Source organism: Mirounga angustirostris, unplaced genomic scaffold (assembly GCF_029215605.1).
Source record: "Mirounga angustirostris isolate CCGP_5_RB_7025 unplaced genomic scaffold, mMirAng1.0.hap1 SCAF_16, whole genome shotgun sequence".
NCBI lineage: Eukaryota > Metazoa > Chordata > Mammalia > Carnivora > Phocidae > Mirounga > Mirounga angustirostris.
This window is the reverse complement of record NW_026991724.1, coordinates 6,919,280-6,939,392: the sequence shown is the minus strand read 5'-3', so window position 1 is coordinate 6,939,392 and position 20,113 is coordinate 6,919,280. Positions and strand designations below refer to the sequence as shown.

At 44.0% G+C, this 20,113-nt stretch overlaps 1 protein-coding gene across 3 annotated transcripts in view; it reads left to right on the top strand.

Annotated features, from left to right (window-relative positions):
- Positions 1-19,858, top strand: part of GAN (gigaxonin) — a 55,627-nt gene extending 35,769 nt beyond the window's left edge. For all 3 annotated transcript variants that reach the window (XM_045890681.3, XM_054511242.2, XM_064581734.1), the window contains 2 exons: positions 8,807-8,916; positions 9,004-19,858. In XM_045890681.3, coding sequence (XP_045746637.1) covers positions 8,807-8,916; positions 9,004-9,185 — 292 coding nt within the window. In that variant the 3' untranslated portion in view covers positions 9,186-19,858. The remainder of the gene's footprint in view (positions 1-8,806; positions 8,917-9,003) is intronic.
- The last annotated feature ends 255 nt before the right edge of the window (positions 19,859-20,113 follow it).

Sequence of the window (20,113 nt, the reverse complement as noted above, 5' to 3'; positions counted from 1 at the left end):
TGTAATTGTTAACCATAAGATTTTCTTTTTTTTTTTTTTTTTTTAAGATTTTATTTATTTATTTGAGAGAGAGGCTGAGAGAGAGAGATCACAAGCAGGGGGGAGGGGTAGAGGGAGAAGCAGACTCCCCACTGAGCAGGGAGCCCAATGTGGGATGGGATCATGACCTAGCCAGAGGCAGACACTTAACCAGCTGAGCCATCTAGGCACCCTAACCATAAGATTCTTGAGGGCAAGGTTCGGCTCATCTGTCCATGGATCAGTGGATGATTGATTCAGTGGATGAAGTCTGGTGTCACAGAGTCTTAAAACATCTGACGGGTTGCCGTACTGGTCTTGTAGAGTAGACACCCTCCTACTGACCTCCTTTCCTTCTCTCCTTCCACACGTTTTATTGTGGTAACCACTAAACTGGACTATTCAAATCCTTAGAGGGAAACGGTCATGTGAAAATTCATCTTGTTACAGTATTTCAATCCGGTTACCAGGAGGGGGTGCCTTAAGGCAATGTTTAATTTCATACTATTTTAGATGAGGGCAAACAATGAGCAGCGACCAAGACTTTAGAGAAAAATGTGAATGTTACCTAACTTTTAATGTATTTTAAATTGAGGATATTTGCATAGCCTTTCTTCCCCCTGTCAATTACATGGGTAGGCCCTCTTTGGAAAATTTATTAGACAACATATGAGAGCAGTTTAGAAAATGTCTGCTATGGTGGGGGTGGGGCAGAATTTCAGACTTTTCTACATTTCTCTGGATCCATTACTGTGAGGGCTACTGTCCAAGGTATAAAATAGCATGTTAATTCCTGCCCAAATGAATCTCAAGACTGTCTGCTCAACTTCATGCATAAGCAGTGGTCAGGGTGTTCGGTCTCCGGTAGAATATTGACTTGTGCCATCCTCAGAGGGGCCGAGTTCCTGTTTGGGCAGTGTGAGCTAGAGGCTGCCGCTGGTTTGCTGGAGGAACCAGGGCCACTTGTGCTTCACCCTCCCCTGTCCCTGTTTGTTTCTAGGACTTAAATCTGGTGCAGAGTTTCTCGTCTGCCCCTAATATGCTATCAGTTGCTAGAACTTTTATATTTCTGTCAGGTTGTTTCATATTAATAGTTGATAAGCTTTAAATGTAAGGGTATTACTTGCTTTCAGTTCATAAGTATTAGGCATAAGAATATGGCTCCTTCCTTGCTATTAAAAAGAACTTCCAGATAAATTCATGGATCATTAGTCTCTTTGTTTTTGAGCTGTCCAAAGTTAGTTTTTATTTATTTATTTATTTTTATTTTATTTTATTTATTTATTTTTTAAGATTTTATTTATTATTTGACAGAGAGAATGAGAGAGAGAGAGCACATGAGAGGTGGGAGGGTCAGAGGGAGAAGCAGACTCCCTACCGAGCAGGGAGCCCGATGTGGGACTCGATCCCGGGACTCCAGGATCATGACCTGAGCCGAAGACAGTCGCTCAACCGACTGAGCCACCCAGGCGCCCCAAAGTTAGTTTTTAAAGTAAGCTCTGGGCCCAACGTGGGGCTCGAACTCACAAACCTGAGATCAAGAGTCTCATGTTCTACCAACTGAGCCAGCCAGGGGCCCACCAGTGTTAGTTTTTAAATAATAGAATGAGGAAAGGTTCATTTCTTCTGTCAGTATAATGTATAGGATTCTTGCTTGGGTGACACTAGACACATACATAACACTGTTAACTCATTTGTAACTCAGTCTTCAAAACAACCCTCTGAGTCCATGTGCTCTTTTTATTCCTCTCTTAAACCAAAACACAGAGAGGTGAAGTAATGTGCTCAGAGACACAGGTAGCAAGTGGCAGAGCTGGAATTTGAACTCAGGCACTCTGGCCCCAGAGGCCACCTTTTCAGCCACCACACTACGTTGCGTTAAAAATACAGGCTTTCCTGTAAATATCTATAGGAGGAAAATAACATATAGCCGAAGTTTATTTCTCAGGAGAGCAGATGTTTCCAAGTATGTTATATTTGCGTATTGTGGAAACTGTTGCCAGATGAGCAATCTGTATTAGATTGGAGACCATTTATTGTTTTTAAGTAATCTCTTGTCTTTCCTGTCTTTGTTCCCTATTTTTAGGTTAAAACTTTCCTGGAAAAATGCCATATCTTATTTTCTGTGTTTCTAATGAAAAACAAAACTGTTTGAAGGAACGCAAAGAAATTGCCATAAGTTCTATCACGTCATAGTGACAACTTGATAATACATACAGAATGACAGGCAGCTCTGTTTCTGTTCTGGTGTCCCTGCTCTTCTAATACCACCATCCTCCCAGTTATCCCTACTCAAAAAAGCTCATCTTTGATTCTCTCTCATGCTTCACGTCTCATCATTTGCCAAGTCTCGTCTTCTTTTTTAGACTCTGGAATATTTCCCATGTCACCCACCTTCATTTCTCTGCTCCTGCCCTCCCGTGTTCACTTTCTCGTGTGTGCAATGGCATTAGCCTTCTAACCAGTTTTCCTGGGCATTTGGCCTGTTTGTGGTTTTGAAAGATTAACCCGACTTTGGTCATTCCATTCTCCTCCTGGAAATTCTTGGTATTTCCCCTTTGCTTACCAAACAAAGATAATAGTATGTAGCCTCCTGCTGGGGTTCTCCATTGTCTGAGGTTAAGAGAAATGTTCAGTCTTTTCTAGTCTCTTCCTTCCCATGTCCTGCACTTTAGCTCCCTTCTTAACCCATCCTGTGTCTGACTGCCTCCATGCACGTGCTCAGCCCGGATGCCCCCCTTTTGTTTCTTTAGAATAGTCATCGTGACTGTTGAAGTCAAGATCTGTCAATTTCATCTTTTGATCTATAATTGAGCAGACACACTTGACAACAGGCAGAATCCCCATGTTTGTTCTCTGATCCACGGGGTGAGGCCATTATGGTAGGAAAGGCTGCATGGAAGTCTCTGTAACTTTCCTACCAAGACAGAAAACCAGAAGCAGTTCTACATCCTTGAGGAATTTACGGAAATTAGTGCCACCATCAAAAACTTGAAAATGCAAGAGTGGAGCTGCCTTTCATATCCCCACTTAATTCACTTAGAAGAAGTAGAAAAGTCAGATGGATTTTGGAAAATAACTGTATGCTTTCATAAACGTAATTCGGTGGTTACCCTGATGATCACAGATTTAGTCCCAGATGTGGTGCCTTTCTGCAAATGTATCTTTATGCAACACGGACTCTGGCCTTGGTGTGCGGCTATTAACCCAGCTCATGCTTTTTCTTCGTACCAATTTGCAGGGACCACCAGAAGCAGTTTGCTTTTGCCCGGCAGGGCCAACAGGACCCTGCACTGTCTGGCCTCAGCGCTGTGTCAGTTCTGCTGTCTCCATATGTCACTCCAGGGAGATCTTGATCACCTTGGTGTTCCATGAAAACATCCTCCTGGCCCACCCCATTGACATTATGTGTGTTTGGATCATTGGTTAGGAGGTAGCAGGTACTACAGATGCCTTTGTAAGACATGGGGCGCTGAACCATACTCCTGACCAAATCTGTTTCAGTCACGGTCCAGTCAAGAGAAACCACACCAGTAATCTGAACAGGGAAAATGTAATTCACATAGTTATTTGACTGGTGGAAGAGAGTTCTGATGAGTGCAGAAATAGCTACTGTCGGAAGTGTGGTTACTACTACCTTTGGGCTGAGGGAAGTATCCTAAGGAGGAAAAACTGGGGAGAGAACTCCCCACCCTGCAAGGTATGGTGTGGCCACTGCATGCAGGACACTGCCTGTTGGGTGGCAGACCTTGCTGAGGGCAGGCACCTCTGGGTCTCCTGCACACTGCAGGCCGCAGCCCATGGGAGGAGGGAGAAAGGCACACCAACCCCAGGAAGGAAGCCCTTTGCACTATCCAGCCTTGCGTTCCCTCCGGCGCCCTCTACTGGCCAAGCCTACCACTGCATTTATTTTTTTCAAGGCTGGTTCATTTTCTCCACTGTTTCGCGTTTCATTGGTTTCTGCTCTTGTCTATATTATTTCCTTCTTTTTACCTTCTTTGGGTTTATTCTGCTCTTTTTTTCCCAGCTTCTTCAGGTAGAATTTTAGATTTTTTCATTTCTTTACTGAAATCTCCATCTTTTCATCACAAGCATGTTCTCTTTTGAACATAGTTCCAGTAGCCACATTCAGGTCCCCGCCTTATAGATAATCCCAGCATTCGGTCGTTTTGGAGTTGGCATCTCTGCATGGTTCTGAGAATGGGTTCTCATTTTTCTGGCTTTTTCTTTTGTTGAGTAATTCTGGGTTGCATCCCAAACATCGTGACTGTCACGTTGTCGGGGCCCTGAAGTCTCTTCCCGTGCTTCAGAGTGTTGCACTGAGAGTTCTGGCAGGCCGTGTACCTGGTTCGACTCCTGGCAGGCTGTCAACGCCTGCAGTGCACGGCAGCTCAAACCTCCCTATGGTTCTGTAAGCCAGCCTCAGTTACGAGCACTCGTGGTTCCGGGGTCAGTCGAAGACTTGAGACGAGTGCACGCACATAAAATTAGGCCTCCTTCTCTACCTCTCGTCTTTCTGAGACTTCCATACACCCTGGAGATTCTGGTTGGCTCAAGACACTCTGCCCTGTTTCCAGTGGCCGCGAAGACGGCAGGTCTTCTCTAGGGGTCTCAGCCACCTGGAGCTGGGGTGTCACGCTGCCTTCGGCCAAAGCTATCAAAGATCCACAAACTCCCTCCATGTGGGTTGCTTGTTCAACTTTCCCTTTCTTTCTCAAATCTGCCTGCTTTTGCTCAGTCTCCAGAGCCCTCGGGCAATTGTCTTTTGTATCTCGTCCAGAGTTTGTAGCTGTTTATCACAGGAGGATTGGCTTGTTAAGGGCTTCTTTCTCCCCCCTGGAAGCAGAAACCTCACTAAAGCTCCCTCTGTCTTTCCTCTCCTCTCCAGTTGATTGCTGCCCACCCCCCCATCTCTCCTGGCCTGTCTTTCCTTCCTACTCTGCTCTTGCTGAACTTCACTGCTACAAGCCAGGCTATATTCTAAAGTCTCCTTTGCAAGGGACATTGCTAATTCTAAGTTACCAGAAGACACATCCCTGTACCCTCAAGTCCTGATAAGCCCGTGTTTGAAAACACTGTAACTAAAGGCATACTATTGCTTCTTCTGTTACAAACAGGATTGCTACTTAGTGATGCCCGCCAGGTACAGGGCGCTATGTGAAGTATTTTATGCTGGCCACTTCATTTCATCCCTGCAAGTCATTGGATGTTAGTGGTTGTGTTTGGTCTCCCCACTTTACAGATGACGGTTAGCTAAATTGTCCAAGGTCAACAAGGTGATAGATGGCAGACAAAGAAGGCAAAACAATATGCCTTTTATACCTGTTTTAAAAGCAGCAGCTAAATACAATTCAGTTTTTATGTTTCATTTCCTTTGAAGCCTCAGCGTTATATGAAATAGATCACCTAGGATTATTTTTCTGAAACCCAGGAACTCTTGAGTCATTGATCTGCTTTGGACCAAATTTGGTAGATCATCTACATAGCCCGATTTCTTGAGCTTTGTTTAATTATTCCAGGGAGGAATAATAGGAGATTCTCAACTCTACAAAATTATGCCAAAATATTGTATTCTGATAGGCTTTTCAGTAAACAGTCTAGTCATAGATGCTCATTTAGAAGTGGCAGTTACCCTCATGAGCATACACATGGCCCCGTTATGGATTTGCCCAGAAGAGTTGTGTGCCTCTCCACTGGGGTTGGGCCTGGCTGTAGGGTTCAGCAGCAAATGAGACCTGGGGATGCTCATCGGCTTCGTTTGATTCAGAACCTGGGAAGAATTTAAATGTCAAGGTTTACATATTTAGGTTTAGCCCTGAACACATAAAATGTGAATAAGCCAGTTATTGTAGTTGGACGTTTTCAAAGATTTTCTTTCAAGGCCCGTTCAGGTCCCTATTTTTACTTTTCAGTGAGAGCTCTTGAATGTTTTCTTCCCCTATTTCTTAGAGACATTTTGACACCAAGAGCCAAACTATTCCCAGTTGCAGCAAACTGCTGGATACCGGTCAGCATTCAGGTGGAAGAGGAATCAAATGTTGAGTGCAGGTATTTGACTATGGCAGCCGTCCATTAGCCTTGCCTCTGAGTCGTTATGTGATCTTGGACAGGTCATTTTGCTTAGAATTCAAAATATGGAAGCTGCTGCTTTCCAACAATCTGGGAAGAGTTCTTTGAAATAAAAGTGCTGTTCTTAGTCATAGAGTTCCACATTTGTATTTAACATCCGGATGCACTAGATCTAAGCCGCTGGCTTCTTGGGCACTTCATGACAGAGTTAGAGACAAAGGAATAACGTCCACACGCTGTCTGTTCCACTAAGGAGTGTAGGCCTGGACGTTGGTAGTTCTGAAGGGTTTAGATCCATTCCCAAAGTCTGACTGAGGGCTGCTATACCCCAGCTGCGTCGTTAGCTACTGACAGGAAATTGTTTGGTCCAATTACCTTAAGTAAACGTTCTTATATAGCAGAATCTACAGTTGTTGTGGTGGTTGTTTTTTAAACAAAAACCACTTCAATTTTGAAATAATTTTACGCTTAAAGTTGTAAAAATAAAGTCCCCGTTAAGCCATTCACCCAGCTTTTCTTCATGTTAACATCTTACGTAACCATTATACAGCTATCAAAACCAAGGTATTTTTGTTGGTACAGTATTATTAAGTAAACTACAGTCTTTATTCGAATTTTACCAGCTTGTCCAATAATCTCTCCTTTCCCTTTGCTCTGGGATGCCATGCGGGATCCAACCACACACTGAGTTGTGTTTCTTTAGTCTTTTTTAACCTGTGATGGTTCCTTGGTCTTTCGCTGCCTTTCATGATCGTGATATTCCTGAAGATGACTGGTCCATGTTTTTATAGGGTATCTCTTCATTTGGCTTTGTCTGATGATTTCTCATGATAGGCTGAGGTTAAGCATTTTTGGCAGGAACACCATGGAGGTGATGCCCCCCTTCCAGGAGGATGTGCTGTCTCCATGTCTTATTATTGGTGATGCTAACCTTGATTACCTGGTTAAGGTGGGGTCTGTTGGGTTTTTCCACTGTAAAGTTGCTGTTCTTTCCTTTTAATTAACAAATATCTTGGAAGAGATGATTGAGAATATGCAAATACACCATTTCTTCTCAAACTTTCACCACTGATTATGCTTCCATCAGTGGACCCGCCTGCAGTCACTAGAACTGTGGTGGTCTCCTAATGCTGATCTTTCTCTTTCCCTCGTTCTGTCTACATTTGTTAACTGGAACTCTGTAAAGAGAAGACCCGTCCCTTCTCCCCCTCTTTTTTTTTTTTTTTTTTTAACATATTCCGTTACTTATTTGTATCAGTATGGACTCACGGATATTTATTTTACTCTCTGAGTTAGAAATCCAGTACTATCATTATTTATTTTGCTGCTCACTTGTTCCAGCTTCGGCCATTGGGAACACCTTCCTATTAGAACCATGTCCTGTGGACACACCCCACCCTTCTTTAAGCACTTCCTATGTGGCAGCACAAAAGCTCCAGACTTGTCTTGTATTTTCTCTCTCAGCTGGGGAATTGGCCACCTCTTTGTGGAGCCCTGGATCCCTTTTGTGGTTATTAAATTGATTTTCAACAGAAGTGCCAAGGCAATTTAGTGAGGAAAGAAACATCTTTTCAGCAAATGATGCTGGAGCAACTAGATATCTGTATGGAAGAAAAATGAACTTCTACCTCATACTGTACCCAAAATTCAACTTGAAAATATACTGTAAGACCTGAATGTAAAAGCCGAAACTATGAAATCTCCAGAAAAGAGCATAGGGAGGAAAACCTTTGCAACCTTGGAATAGGCAGGGATTTCCTAGAAGGACACAGAAAGCATGAACTATTTAAAAAACAAAACAAAACAAAACAAAACTGGAATTCGTCAAAATTAAGAACTGTTCTTCAGAAGGCTCCATTAAGAAAATGAAAAGATAATCGACAAGCTGGGGAAAATATTCATGATATATGTATCTAACAAAGGACTTGTATCCCCAGAATACAAAGAATCTTACAATTCAGTAGGAAGACAAAAAACCCAATTTAAAAAATGAGCAACTCTTTGAGCAGATGTTTCACAAAAGAAGATGGGTAAAATGGTCAGTGAGCGCACACGGAGATAGCCAGCATGCTTCTTCTCAGGGAAGCGCCCACCACTAACACGGCTACACTCAGAAAGACCGACAGTAGTGAGGGCAGGTGGTAATGCCTAGCCGTTGGAATTCCCCGATGTTGCTAATTGGAATGCAGAATGGCACAACACTTTGGAAAACAGTGTGGCATTTTCTTACTGAGTGGAATGTATCTTAAACCATATAGCCAGTCAATTCTGTGACATAATATCCACAAAGAAGATTTGCACTCCAATGTCCACAACGGCTTTATTCACCATAGCCACACACTGGCAATTACCCGGATGAATGTGAGCAGGTGAATGGATAAACCAATTCTGGTCTCTCCATACAATGGAATACCACTTAAAAAGAAATGAATTATTGATGCAAGCAACAGTGTAGATGAATCTCAGGAACACTGTGCTGAGCAAAAGAAGCAGATTGAAAAGTGCATGCTCTTTACGTTTCAATGTAGGTGACATTCTAGAGCAGGCAAAACTAGTATCCGTAGTGACAGGAAGGAACTCAGCAGTAACCCGGCAATGGGGATGCGGGGTGAGCTGAACTGGCGCAGTGCCTGGCACTGTGGCTCACCGAGTCGTGCTGTCTCCCTAGACCTCGTCGACCTCTTGACTTCCTTGGTTTTGCCCATGTGTTCACTTTCAGGTGGATCTATCTTAACGACCAGAACTTATGCATCCCTGCCAGTTCCTCTTTTGTTTATGGAGCTGTACCCATAGGAGCCAGTATTTACGTTATCGGAGATCTTGATACAGGTAAGACCGTTGTGGTGCTTCTGCTGGATCTGTTTCCTGGTGACTCCAAGGCACGTTGTATCATCTGTGCTGCTTCTCGCGGTCTAGGTACCAATTACGACTACGTGCGTGAGTTTAAAAGAAGCACAGGAACCTGGCACCACACGAAACCGCTTCTTCCGTCTGACCTTCGCCGCACCGGCTGTGCAGCCTTACGCATTGCAAACTGCAAGCTCTTCCGCCTGCAGCTCCAGCAGGGCTTATTCCGTATCCGTGTTCATTCACCTTGAGGAGGAGGCAGAGCAGAAGCAGAGCTCCTGACCAAGCGCACCATAACACGGCTTTCTGCGAGGGGAACAGAGGTGGCAGCCGAAACTTGCTGTGTGCCCGGCTTTGTATGGTAACTCTGGTGGTCTTACTGTAATGCTTAGAAGCCTGAGCTTCCGCTCTCGTTTGGGAGAACCCGTACCTGTTGAAAGGGAGGAATCCGTTCCTCCAGGGAGATGTGTCTGCAGACAGACGGAGGCTAGTCCATGTCAAAGGGGGAAGGGAAGTGGGAATCGGTATCATGTAAAATATTGAAGTTAAAATCCTAAGGTGCATCTTCCTTGAAGGGAACGCATGTCTGAGTGACTGCTGTGTTCAAGTACCTGACTTCGGTCAACAAACAAAAATCCGTATATGCAAATCCACATATCCAGACATACCAAGATTGCTTTTCTGCTGTACTTGGAAGGAAATATCATGCCCAACCCTGTCCGACAAATAAGGTTTGTGCCTAAAATGTTAGATTGGACTGTATGCCAGTTAGTGTCCACTTGCTACTAGTACTGTGTCCGAAGAATCTTTTTTAAACTGTATTATCATGAATTGAAACTAAGATAAAATTTCTCTTTTATGACATTCTATCTTAGTCATCTAAAGGTTCAATAAATCCATGAGTCAGGTTGCAGCCCTCGTGTGAATTGAAGGGAAGTTGCTAACTTCTGTGTTAATTCATATACATCATGCCATGATTTCTGGGGTTGTGAAGGCTCTCATACAGTGCCATTCCTCCTTGCAAATAATCAGAACCATTTTATAAACACGAGGTTATGAAGCGGAGTAGATTTTCTAGAAGAAAGACCTACGTCAGACAAATCATAAAGGTCTGCCATGGCTACAAAAACTGTCCAGACAAAATATTATATAGGGATCAAAAATACCCTTCTGTCCGAAAGCACACAAAGTCTTGTTTACTACTGTTAAGGATTGAAAACTTGTCTTAGAATGTGCACCTGCATTAAGTATCTAGTCTTTGTAGCAGAATTTTCTCAATGCCGTTCTCTAGCAAGAGTTTTAGACAAATTAAGTTATAAGTAAAGTTTGGCTGGTAGAATAAACTACCTCAACTTAATTTCATTCTGTTCATAGAAGAGCAAATTCATCTCTTCTCCACCCTCCGCCCCTCTCCCACACTCCCATGTCACCCCATGCTACCCCACTTCCTGTTGGGGGTAAAAGTCTGTCATTAGTAGCACTTATCGTGTAAGATACTTTGTTTTCCATTCAAATTATGCCACCTTAGTGTGCAATCAGGGACTTCACAGTGCTTGATGATGTCATAATTTGAATTTTATGCAATATCAGATTTCTAATCAATTTAATACAGAGCTCTTCATTTCTAATTGTTTTCTACAGCTTTTTTTTTCCCCCTCTTGGTAAATGGCTGTAAGAAGCAGTATTTTGTCTTAATGATTAATAAATGTATAAATGTATCCTTTGGTTATAAATTTGAGAATAGGAGTTTCTTGTGGAAACTTCCTAGATGGAATGCTTTATGCTATTAACAACATGCATATGAAACATCACTTACGTTTCCCCACCCATGAACAGAAGAAAGGATAACCCCCATCTGCAGTTTTTATTCCTACACCTATTAGGAGTCAGTGCAATGCTATAAAAGCTGCTGGGAGAAGCCTTGCCTGTGGGGGTTCTAAAGAACATTGTGTGTGGCAGAAGTTCCTGGTAAAAGAAGGCAGGCGGTGTTTATCTTCTGTATCAGAGGCACTGGGCCAGATTTGCCAGACATTCATATATAAAGCAAAGCTGACCTTTTTTCCTGTGTATTGTGTACCAGTCAGCTGTAGTCTGCAGACCTTCCCAGTGATTCCTGGGATATCTTTTTATCAAAGCAAGCCACGTGGCCACCGCAAAGAAAGCAAACTTCTTTTTCCAATTAGATAATACATTTTTTAGGGGAAACAAATTGCTGAAAAAGTGAATTTTCTTTGGTATCATACCCTGTACCGAACAGAACCTTGGCCTTCAGAAGTTGCAGCTGAGGTGCATTAAAGCAGTGACTGATGTCCGATGAAAGCCATGACAGTCAGCAACTCTCTCTCTTTCATTTCTGAAGTTTAAAATTCTTCCCAGTCTACGCCAGGCCTCTCCAAGGAGACAATTCATTGTTTAGGAGTGAATGGGTCCCTATTGCAATATTTTCAGTGCCTGCATGACTTGGTAAATTCATTTTATAAAAACAGTTATTCTTTTTTAGTTTTTTATTCAGTTCATTGACACGGTAGCTGCAGAAATTAGGTAATATTTTTTAAAATAAATTTGCCACATAATATGGGATGCTATAACCAACAGGATTAAGCTAAGTGCCAAGCTGTTATTTTCATATATATAGTATATATATTAAAATATGATGTCGAAGTGTAGGAATATATTTAATTTTATTATGTTCCAAAATTAATTTTTTTTGTAAATGACACTTCAGTATTGTGAAGTAAATTTTAACTCATTTCATGCAGGTTTGTTTTAACATTCCGCTTATGCTTGAAACATTTTTTTTGATAAATTTTTAATACTTCTTTTTCATAAGGCACTTTTACCAGGCGTAGGTTGGAATTGGCAGTTGAGGGTAGATCTTAAAATTTTAAATAAAATACCTTTGGGGGACGTGCAATGTATTTTCATTATCCCACCAACAGAAGGAAAGTTGTCTCAGGTTAGTCAGTGAATATTTAAAGGATCTCTCCTAGGCTACAGTCTAAAGTAGGCCTGTTTGTTTGTTTAATACATCCAAATATAGAGTTTTCGAAGAGGTAAGTGTTTAATTTAAAATGAAGTGTTTTTTGTGAGTGTGGGAGGGTGCTTGTATCCTGCCGGAGGGAAGAGTGTGAGAGAGGGAGAGAATGTGTGTGTGTTACGTGACTTGATGAGTGTGTTTATATATGTTTACTTTTTCAATTGTAGTTCGAGACTACATATATTATTACTGTTTCCTGGTGCTTCCGATAAATTCTTGAGCCTGTGGCCCTTCAGTTTATACTATTGTGTTAAACTCATGTTGGGTGTAAATATTCACAGAGTTGTAGTTGGTAGTAAGTTTTACTTGGTGTTTGCATTTCTTTAGTGGGATTAAGAACAGTGTCTGCCAACTAGTGTAGCCGGTAGACTATAAAGATTTGGCCTAAGAAATTTTTAAATTCATTGTTTATTTCATCAGTTCTTTATTTTCATTGCTGTGAGGAATCGATAGCTAACAGTAGGCCTTCCTCAAACTGCGACAACCAAAAACAAGTCTTTGGACGATGATGGTTGGTATCCTCTCTGTGCTGAAGTGTCTGGTTATGTCGCCACTTCAACGATGCTTTGACGGTGCCCATTTACAGGACGCACATCCGTACATTGACCTGGTAGCGATAGGGCTGTGTTTGCCCTGACGCCTCATTCCTCATGGTAGTAAGTTAGGTTTTCAGAGAAATTCTTTAGCTGCCTTGGTCCATTGGGGTTCCATCTGGTGCATTCCTACTTCATTGTACCAAACCAAAAAGATTTCCAAGGAGTGCTAAAAATACTGCAGGATTACCTTCTTGCTGGCCTGCTTGATTCCAGAGGGGCCTCTTGTGGTCAGATGAGGACAATCGATTATCTGGGGAAAGAATGAGGTGGCGCTTGGCATGGATTTAAAAGGCACTGGAACCCCCTTAAAAAGCACCTGGTTTGGGGCGGGGGGAAGGTAAGACTGCCTTGTTCTGTGGCTGCCCCTCATGTCCGTGAGCCTTTGTGGAGCCAGGGAGAGAGGAGACTCTGATTAGTGCAGAAAAGCTGCCCAGGGCTTAATCAGCAAATGTTTCTAGAGCACCCACCAAGAATTCTGTTCGGATTTCTGGGGAGCTTTCATGCTGCCCTCCCTCTAGATCATAAACTTCTTGTGGGCAGGCAGCGACCCTGTCTTTGCCCATCTGCCTATCCCAGTGCTTGGCACACAGCAGGTAGTCAGTAAGTGGTTGGCCACGGCATACAGTACCCTTGTAATCAAAGCGATGTTCGTCACAGGATGGAGAAGTCCTCTCCATGAGCAACTTATTTTGCTGGATTTTAAATGAGAAACTTTATGCACAGATGGGCTGGCCTCATAGAGTGAGAAACTAGTACAGAATAAAAAATGCAAAGTGCCTGACATATGGACACAGACCTCTGTGGTGTCCGTATGTTCTATAGGATTTGGGGCACCCGATCCTCAGCACACCTAATGCCGTTTATCACATTTATTGTTGGGCTTTATTTATTGTTTTTTATGTGTGGCTCCTAGCCTTTTCCAGAACATACTGCTTTGATCCTCACGTCTCTGTGATGGGTGCAGTGCATGCCCCCCTCCCGGCCCTTGGACAGAAAGCAGTCTCTGAGGCGCAGTAGATGGGGCCTCGTTCCCCACCCCACATGTGAGTAGAAACCAGAAGCAGAATCCAGATCTTTGTATTATCATTTCACTGTTCAGCCTTTGAGACTCCCACTTAATTTTCTAGGCACACAAGTATTTTTAGTCATAAAATAATCATTTGTGGTACAACTTAAGCCCCCACACATGTCCTTCACAAGTTACACAGATGTAAGCTGAAAGATCTTTGGTTCCCTTTGTCAGTTAGCTAGAGGAAATTTAAGGATTTATTAAGGTCGTAAGAACAGAAGTACTGTTTGTGTTTGACAGAAAAGCACTTTTTCCTTTTAAAGACCTGAAGCGTCATTTTTACTGTTTTTCTTACCCCGTCTAATCAGTAAGGGAGAAGAAATTGTGTCTTAGAATGATGGAGAAAGTCTTCTGCTAGTTTCTAATAACCCCTGAAGTACTCTTTCTAGCCGGTTCAGAATATAGAAATGTATCAAGGTGAGGGATGGCCCACTTGCCCATGCGGGAGAAGCACATGGGATCAGGTTGAGGTTTCGCTGCCTGCTGGGGGTAAAGTCCGTAGTATGGAAACAGAGACTTCTGCTATTTTTTTGGCAAGCCAACTGGTAAAACTTGTAAAATTTTTGTATTTTTCAGAAGGGATTCTATTTTTAATGTTAAATATATCTCAGCTTTGTCTCATGGCAGTCCTTGTGTTTACATGACATCTGAGGAGCTCACTTAATGCCTCTGTGTTCTTTGGTCTAAGTGCTCACGGTTGGGGAAGGTTTGTTCGCTTTCTGTTCTGTCACTGATGTTCTCTAAGTGATTGGGTCTTTAAACTTCTCCCCTTCCTCATCACATATCTGACAAATATAAACAGCCTTCCATAATTACCTAGGGGGAAGTACCTGTCGCCTTTTCTTTTCTTTTTTTTCTTTTTTCTTTTTTTTTTTTTGAGATAAAAACTAATACTTTAAAATTGCTGCTCAGCCGGAATGTAGGCTGATTCTAGTTTTTGGTATTGATGTCCTCGTGGCCCAACAAAGCTGCTGTCAATTCTTCAGTCACTGTGATGCGCGTTAGAGAAGTTACAAGCCGGAGGAGGAAGGCAGCCCACACAGCCTGGGTACTTTCAGATCAGGCCATTCATGTGACCCGTATTAATACGTGGCCACTTCCGATAATTCGGACCCCAAGCAGATGCAGGTTCAACTTTCTTTCTGGTCGGCAAATTATATTTATTAGACCTTTATTTTTAGCATTTCCATAAAAATCATAGGTTTTAAAATACCTTATTTTTATGGATCCTACTCATCAATTACAAATAAGGCATACATTAGAACCTTGGGTTACATTTTTTCCAGTTAAACCTGTGAACTTGGAATAAATATGACTATACGTAGCTCTCTTTATCATGTTTCCTGTTTAATTGGATGAGAATTACATGCACTTATTCCCTTGTTCTTTGTGTTTATAGGAAAAACTCTGTTCTCGGCTACCTCATTATGTAGTGTTGTGCTTGATCCCCTGCCAATTTAGGAGAATTCAACACATTCTGTCCTTTAACAAAAGCCTGGAAGCAAGCAGCAGGCAGCCTTGAGGAATACAATTCTCTTAAGGCATATTTTCCATTTTACTACTTTTTTCTCTTGAATAGGCACTTTTAATCAGGAGGAACAATCATTCTCCTAGAGCTGCTGCAAAGTGATTACTTGAAACTCAACTTGAACTTTAAAGAGTCTTTAAAAGACCGTGTTTTCATAGCGTAGAAAAGTAGTATATTTAAACAGCACTGCTGTGTAAAACAGAGGGCTTACTCCCCATCCTGTTAGGATCAGACAGGAGAAGGTGTCTATGTGGACTCTCACCCGGCGTGTGCAGTTTAGATGCTTGGGGCTACTGTGTTTTGTTGTCTACAAGGTGTTACTGTGAGCAGTTTAGGGAGCTAATAAGTGTGTTTTCGTGAATTTGTTTCCCAAGAATCTTTACTTTTGATGAAAATAGAGGTTCATTAGTAGATTCCTCTTCTCTTTTGGTTCTGACAGTCTAGGGTTTTAAAATGAAATCTGAAAGTATTTCCTAAGTACAGGGTTCAGGTTGACCAAGCAACATAGATGTGCATCATACTTAAAATCATGAGTGATTGGATTTGTTCTGAGCATCAGCGGAACGTGCCTTCTCCACGTGGCTCCGTCCTCGCCAGCATCTGTCAGCTTCCCTGGTCACTAAGGTAGGGGGAGCCGTGAGGCCCACCGATTCCTGCAGTCAGAGTGGTTTCTCACGGGAATTACCCAGCATCCCCAGTGCCCAAAAGAGTTATGCCCATTCTCAAAAACCTAGCGTACTGGGAATAATCTACGGACCAGGTAAAACCTAGCAACGGAACTGTCACTGTGCTCTGACGTGATCTAGTTTTCCAACCTGTACTTTTTAGAGTGAGAGGCAGAGTTTCTGCCCACATGACAGTACCACGTGGGGCTGGCAGCAGGCATGAGACATTTCCCTAAGTGGTTTCCAAGAGAACCGAGACGTACTGCCCTAGAGCCCCAACCTTGCTGTTTATTTTGAGGAAAGCATGTGTAAACACTTTGTGTACTTTCCCAAGCAAACCTGGTTGCTACGAGCATGCGCAGGCCGTGGTGCCAGGTGCAGGTGGCTTCAGAGACTGGCACCGCAGACTGTGACCTTTGGGAGCCCTGAAGCCCCGAAGCCCAGTTCCTTACCTGCAGACGCAGGCTAGACAGGGGTGTTTACCTCTTTGGGCTGCTGTGAAGATCAGGGGTGTAATGAAGGTGAGAACCCAGCACCCCTGTGCTTGAGCCATCACCGCGGCCACAGTGTTCGCTCAGCTCAGCTTCGGGTCACTGATTGTGAGCCCCGGGGGTGGGGGGACGGCAGTGTCCTCACTGCGTGTCCTGGCCTTCGTGCTTCCCCATTGGAATGTCTGCTGCCAGGGTCTGTAAGGAAATGGATGTTTGTGTTGATAAAATGATTTGCCCTAATATTTGAATTCAGGATGATTCTGTAGAGCTGAACCATCCCCTAATACCTGCTTGGAGTGTTTAGAGTTGTTTTAAATAACCCTGAATTCAGAATTTGCATAACGAAGCCCTCTAATGATACTTAAAACTCTTTACCAAAGTTGAATCTTTTTCCCCTAAGATGTCACAAGTAGCAACCTATACTGGTCTAATAAACGAAGATATTTTAGATCTCTGAGATCGGTATACCTGTTCTCTCTTAACTTGGATGCTTTGTGAAACTTAAGCAAACAAACAAACAAAATTTGTGTTACAAGTATGTGTGTATGTGTACAACTTTTGCACCTTCAAATAAACTAGGGTTATTTAAGAAAATGTTACCTAAAGTGAGCTTCTGAACCCTTCCATACTGTCACTTCCTCTCCAGTTCCCGCCCTGGGACCAGCAGATGGGGCGGCATGAAAGGCATTCTGTAAAGTCATGCTCTCTATCTCTGTGAATAAGAAAAGAAAGGAGAAACGGGGTTGACAGGGCTGAGAAGTGGACGAACAGCCGTGCCAGACAGCGCTGCCCAGGACGGCTGCAGGTGCCGTGGTGTGGCCATTTGTAAGGCTTTTCTTAGTGGCATGTATAAAAATCTAGAAGGCCGAGAAAAGTGCTGGGAGGGATTAAGTGATGGTTGTGAGGGTCCACAGCACTGTGACAATCTGATAAACGGCTAAATAGAGAGTCTTGTATCCAGGTTCAGAAAAGATAGTTCCTAAATGAAAAAGAAAGAAAGAGGGGTGGGGCGGGGAATCACTGATAATTTGAACATAAGCCAACTGTTGAAAAACAAGAATACGGGCACCTGGCTGGCTCAGTTGGCAGAGCATGTGGCTCTTGACGTCAGGGTCGTGAGGTCAAGCCCCATGTTGGGCATAGAACATACTTCTAAAAATAAAAGAAAGAAAAAAAAAGAATAGTGTTTGGGTGTGGGACTGGTAGCCAGAAAAGGAAGTCTCTTCTGCCACTTCGTCCTCCGACTGCACCGATGGGCCCCAGACCCACAGCATTTAGCTGCCAGTTCCAGTGCCACCATTGGAGAGTCCTGAGGCTCTGGCCTGTGGGGATGTCTTTAGAACCAGCAGGTGTGTGTGGCTCAGGCCAACAGCAGACATTGAGACAGAGTGGCCTCAGAGTAAGATGGGGACTCTCTGTGGCCCTGAGCGCTTCTCTGAACATGTTCCATAGGAGAGTACTTGCCGCATGACCGCATCAGTGAGAGAGTTCTTGCTTTGTGGCAGGATACTGGTCACCATCTCCAAAGCTCCTTGCAGATGAACAGTTTAGTTAAAAAAAGAGGGGGGGGGGGGAGTTTGTACTTCTACACCGATTTTGAGGAGAACAGTCTTTGTTCCTTTCAACCTGTGCTCCCTCCTCCTTTCCTCCCTGCCCACCTCCTGTCCATGGCCTCCTGACTGTGGCCTCCGGCTAACAGCCACGGCCTTCTTCAGCAGAACTTTCAGAAATAGGCACAGTTCTAGAGATTTCCCTAAAACTATATTGTCAACTAGAACAGCGATTCTTGCTTTTTATCTACTTTTTGCTTGAAATCTGTTGGTACCTCTGCAGATGTAAGAAAGCTGATAAGTAAAAATTGCATTCTTTCAAGCAGGACCTAGATGACTGAGGCCAGGGATGCTCTCGAGAGGGCTTGTGTGCTAGGCGGATTGGGCTAGCCGATTTCCTCGGGCCCCTTCTAGCTCGATGGAGTCTTGCCCTTTGAGAAGAGTTTCCAAGGGATCTGATTCCTCTTATGGTTTTGCTTTCCCTCTTCTATGGAGGCACAAGGCAGTCTTAGTCCTGGAGGGGAGGGAGGCCACCCCTGACTTCTCGTGTCTCTTCTGGCCCCACTGGCCTTGGCAAAGATCTGCCCCAAAACAGAGGAACCAAGCATCAGCCGGGGCATGCACCCAAGTCCTCGGGAAGGAGTGGTCTGTGCTCTCCCATTTCTTGGGTGCATTTTTCTCCCGATTTCTCGAGTCGTCTTGGCTTACAATAAGCTCTGTTTGAACCAGTGTTGGCTTTCCTCCTCATGTCCCGCCGCGGCTGCCCAAAGACCCCGCCGGTGGAGTCTCCAGGAAGTGGGCTCCCCCTCAGTTGGCACGTCCCTCTGCACCAGTTGAGGGACTTCAGTCAGGGTAGAAGAGGTTATTTCAGTCTCGTTTCCAAGGGTCCTCTTACTTACACCCTCTGCTTGGCCTTCCCGCCCTACCCTCTGCTCCTCATCCCACACCTGTCCCAGCCGGGCTTTTAACGGCTTATAAAGTACGTATCCCAAAAAGGGGAAAAAAAGAAAAAAAACAAAAAACCTCTTCTTGTCCCCCAGACCATTAGCCTAAAATTATTTATTGAAAAGGCATTCTTCTGGGAGCCCCTGAGCCAGCCTTTGTGACTCGCACTTTGCACAGCCAGCTGGCCCTGGCTGAAGAGAGCCAGACCTGTGCCCCGGGGCCCCGGGAGCCTCCAGAGTCCACGCCGCCCTGCTCCTCCTGAGGCATGGCCCGCTGCAGAGCGGAGCTCCTGGGGCCCGGCACGGCCGCCTCCCCCACAGGCCCCCTGAGCCACGCATACTACCTCAGCACCCAGCCGCAGGCACTGCATGGGCCCCGCATGGCCTGGCGAGGCCTGCTGGGGGGGCGGGGGGCTTGCCTGCACCCCGCCGCCCGCACACCCGCCGCACGGCTCGTCCCCAGGCTCATTAGAGTGCAGCAAGACCGCGGGCTCCTTTTCTCTTCGTTAGCTCGGACTTAAAAACACGCCGCTCAAATTGTGAGTAGAATCGGAAATTAGACTTGCTCATTTACACAATCAGAGAGAGACCATCTTTTCATACTTTTGTTCAAAAGGGATTTTTTTGCTTCAGAAGAAACTCCAGAAAAGACGTGTATTACTATTAATCTAGCATGTGCTTCCTGAGTTTGACTCTTAATGCTTTGTAAAAAATTATGCAGGATCTGGTACATGGGGCAAAAGGGAGTCATGAGCTTAAAAGCAAACCAATTTACGTGGGTTCACAACATCTTTTTCCCTCTGTGGGACCTCAGAATTCAGGTTCTCCATAAAAACAGCCAAATTCTGGGCGCCTGGGTGGCTCAGTTGGTTAAGCGACTGCCTTCGGCTCAGGTCATGATCCTGGAGTCCCAGGATGGAGTCCCGCATCGGGCTCCCCGCTCAGCAGGGGTTCTGCTTCTCCCTCTGACCCTCTTCCCTCTCGTGCTGTCTCTCATTCTCTCTCTCAAATAAATAAATAAATAAAATCTAAAAAAAAAAAAAACAGCCAAATTCCACATGGCAGATAATTTTATGGTGGGAGATGTATCAAGCGGCCTTTAGTGGAGAAAAGCACAGACTATTTAGCAACACTTGCTTAATTAAACCATCAGTGGCTTTTTCTGCTGATGGGATTCTTTTCCTTTTGACTCATTTGTCACATAGCTTTTGTTTGGTTCCTCACTCCTGCACCCCTCCCTGTTGCCAGGGACACAGCGATACCTGTTTTGCTTTGAATCTTACCATTTGTGAATTCTGA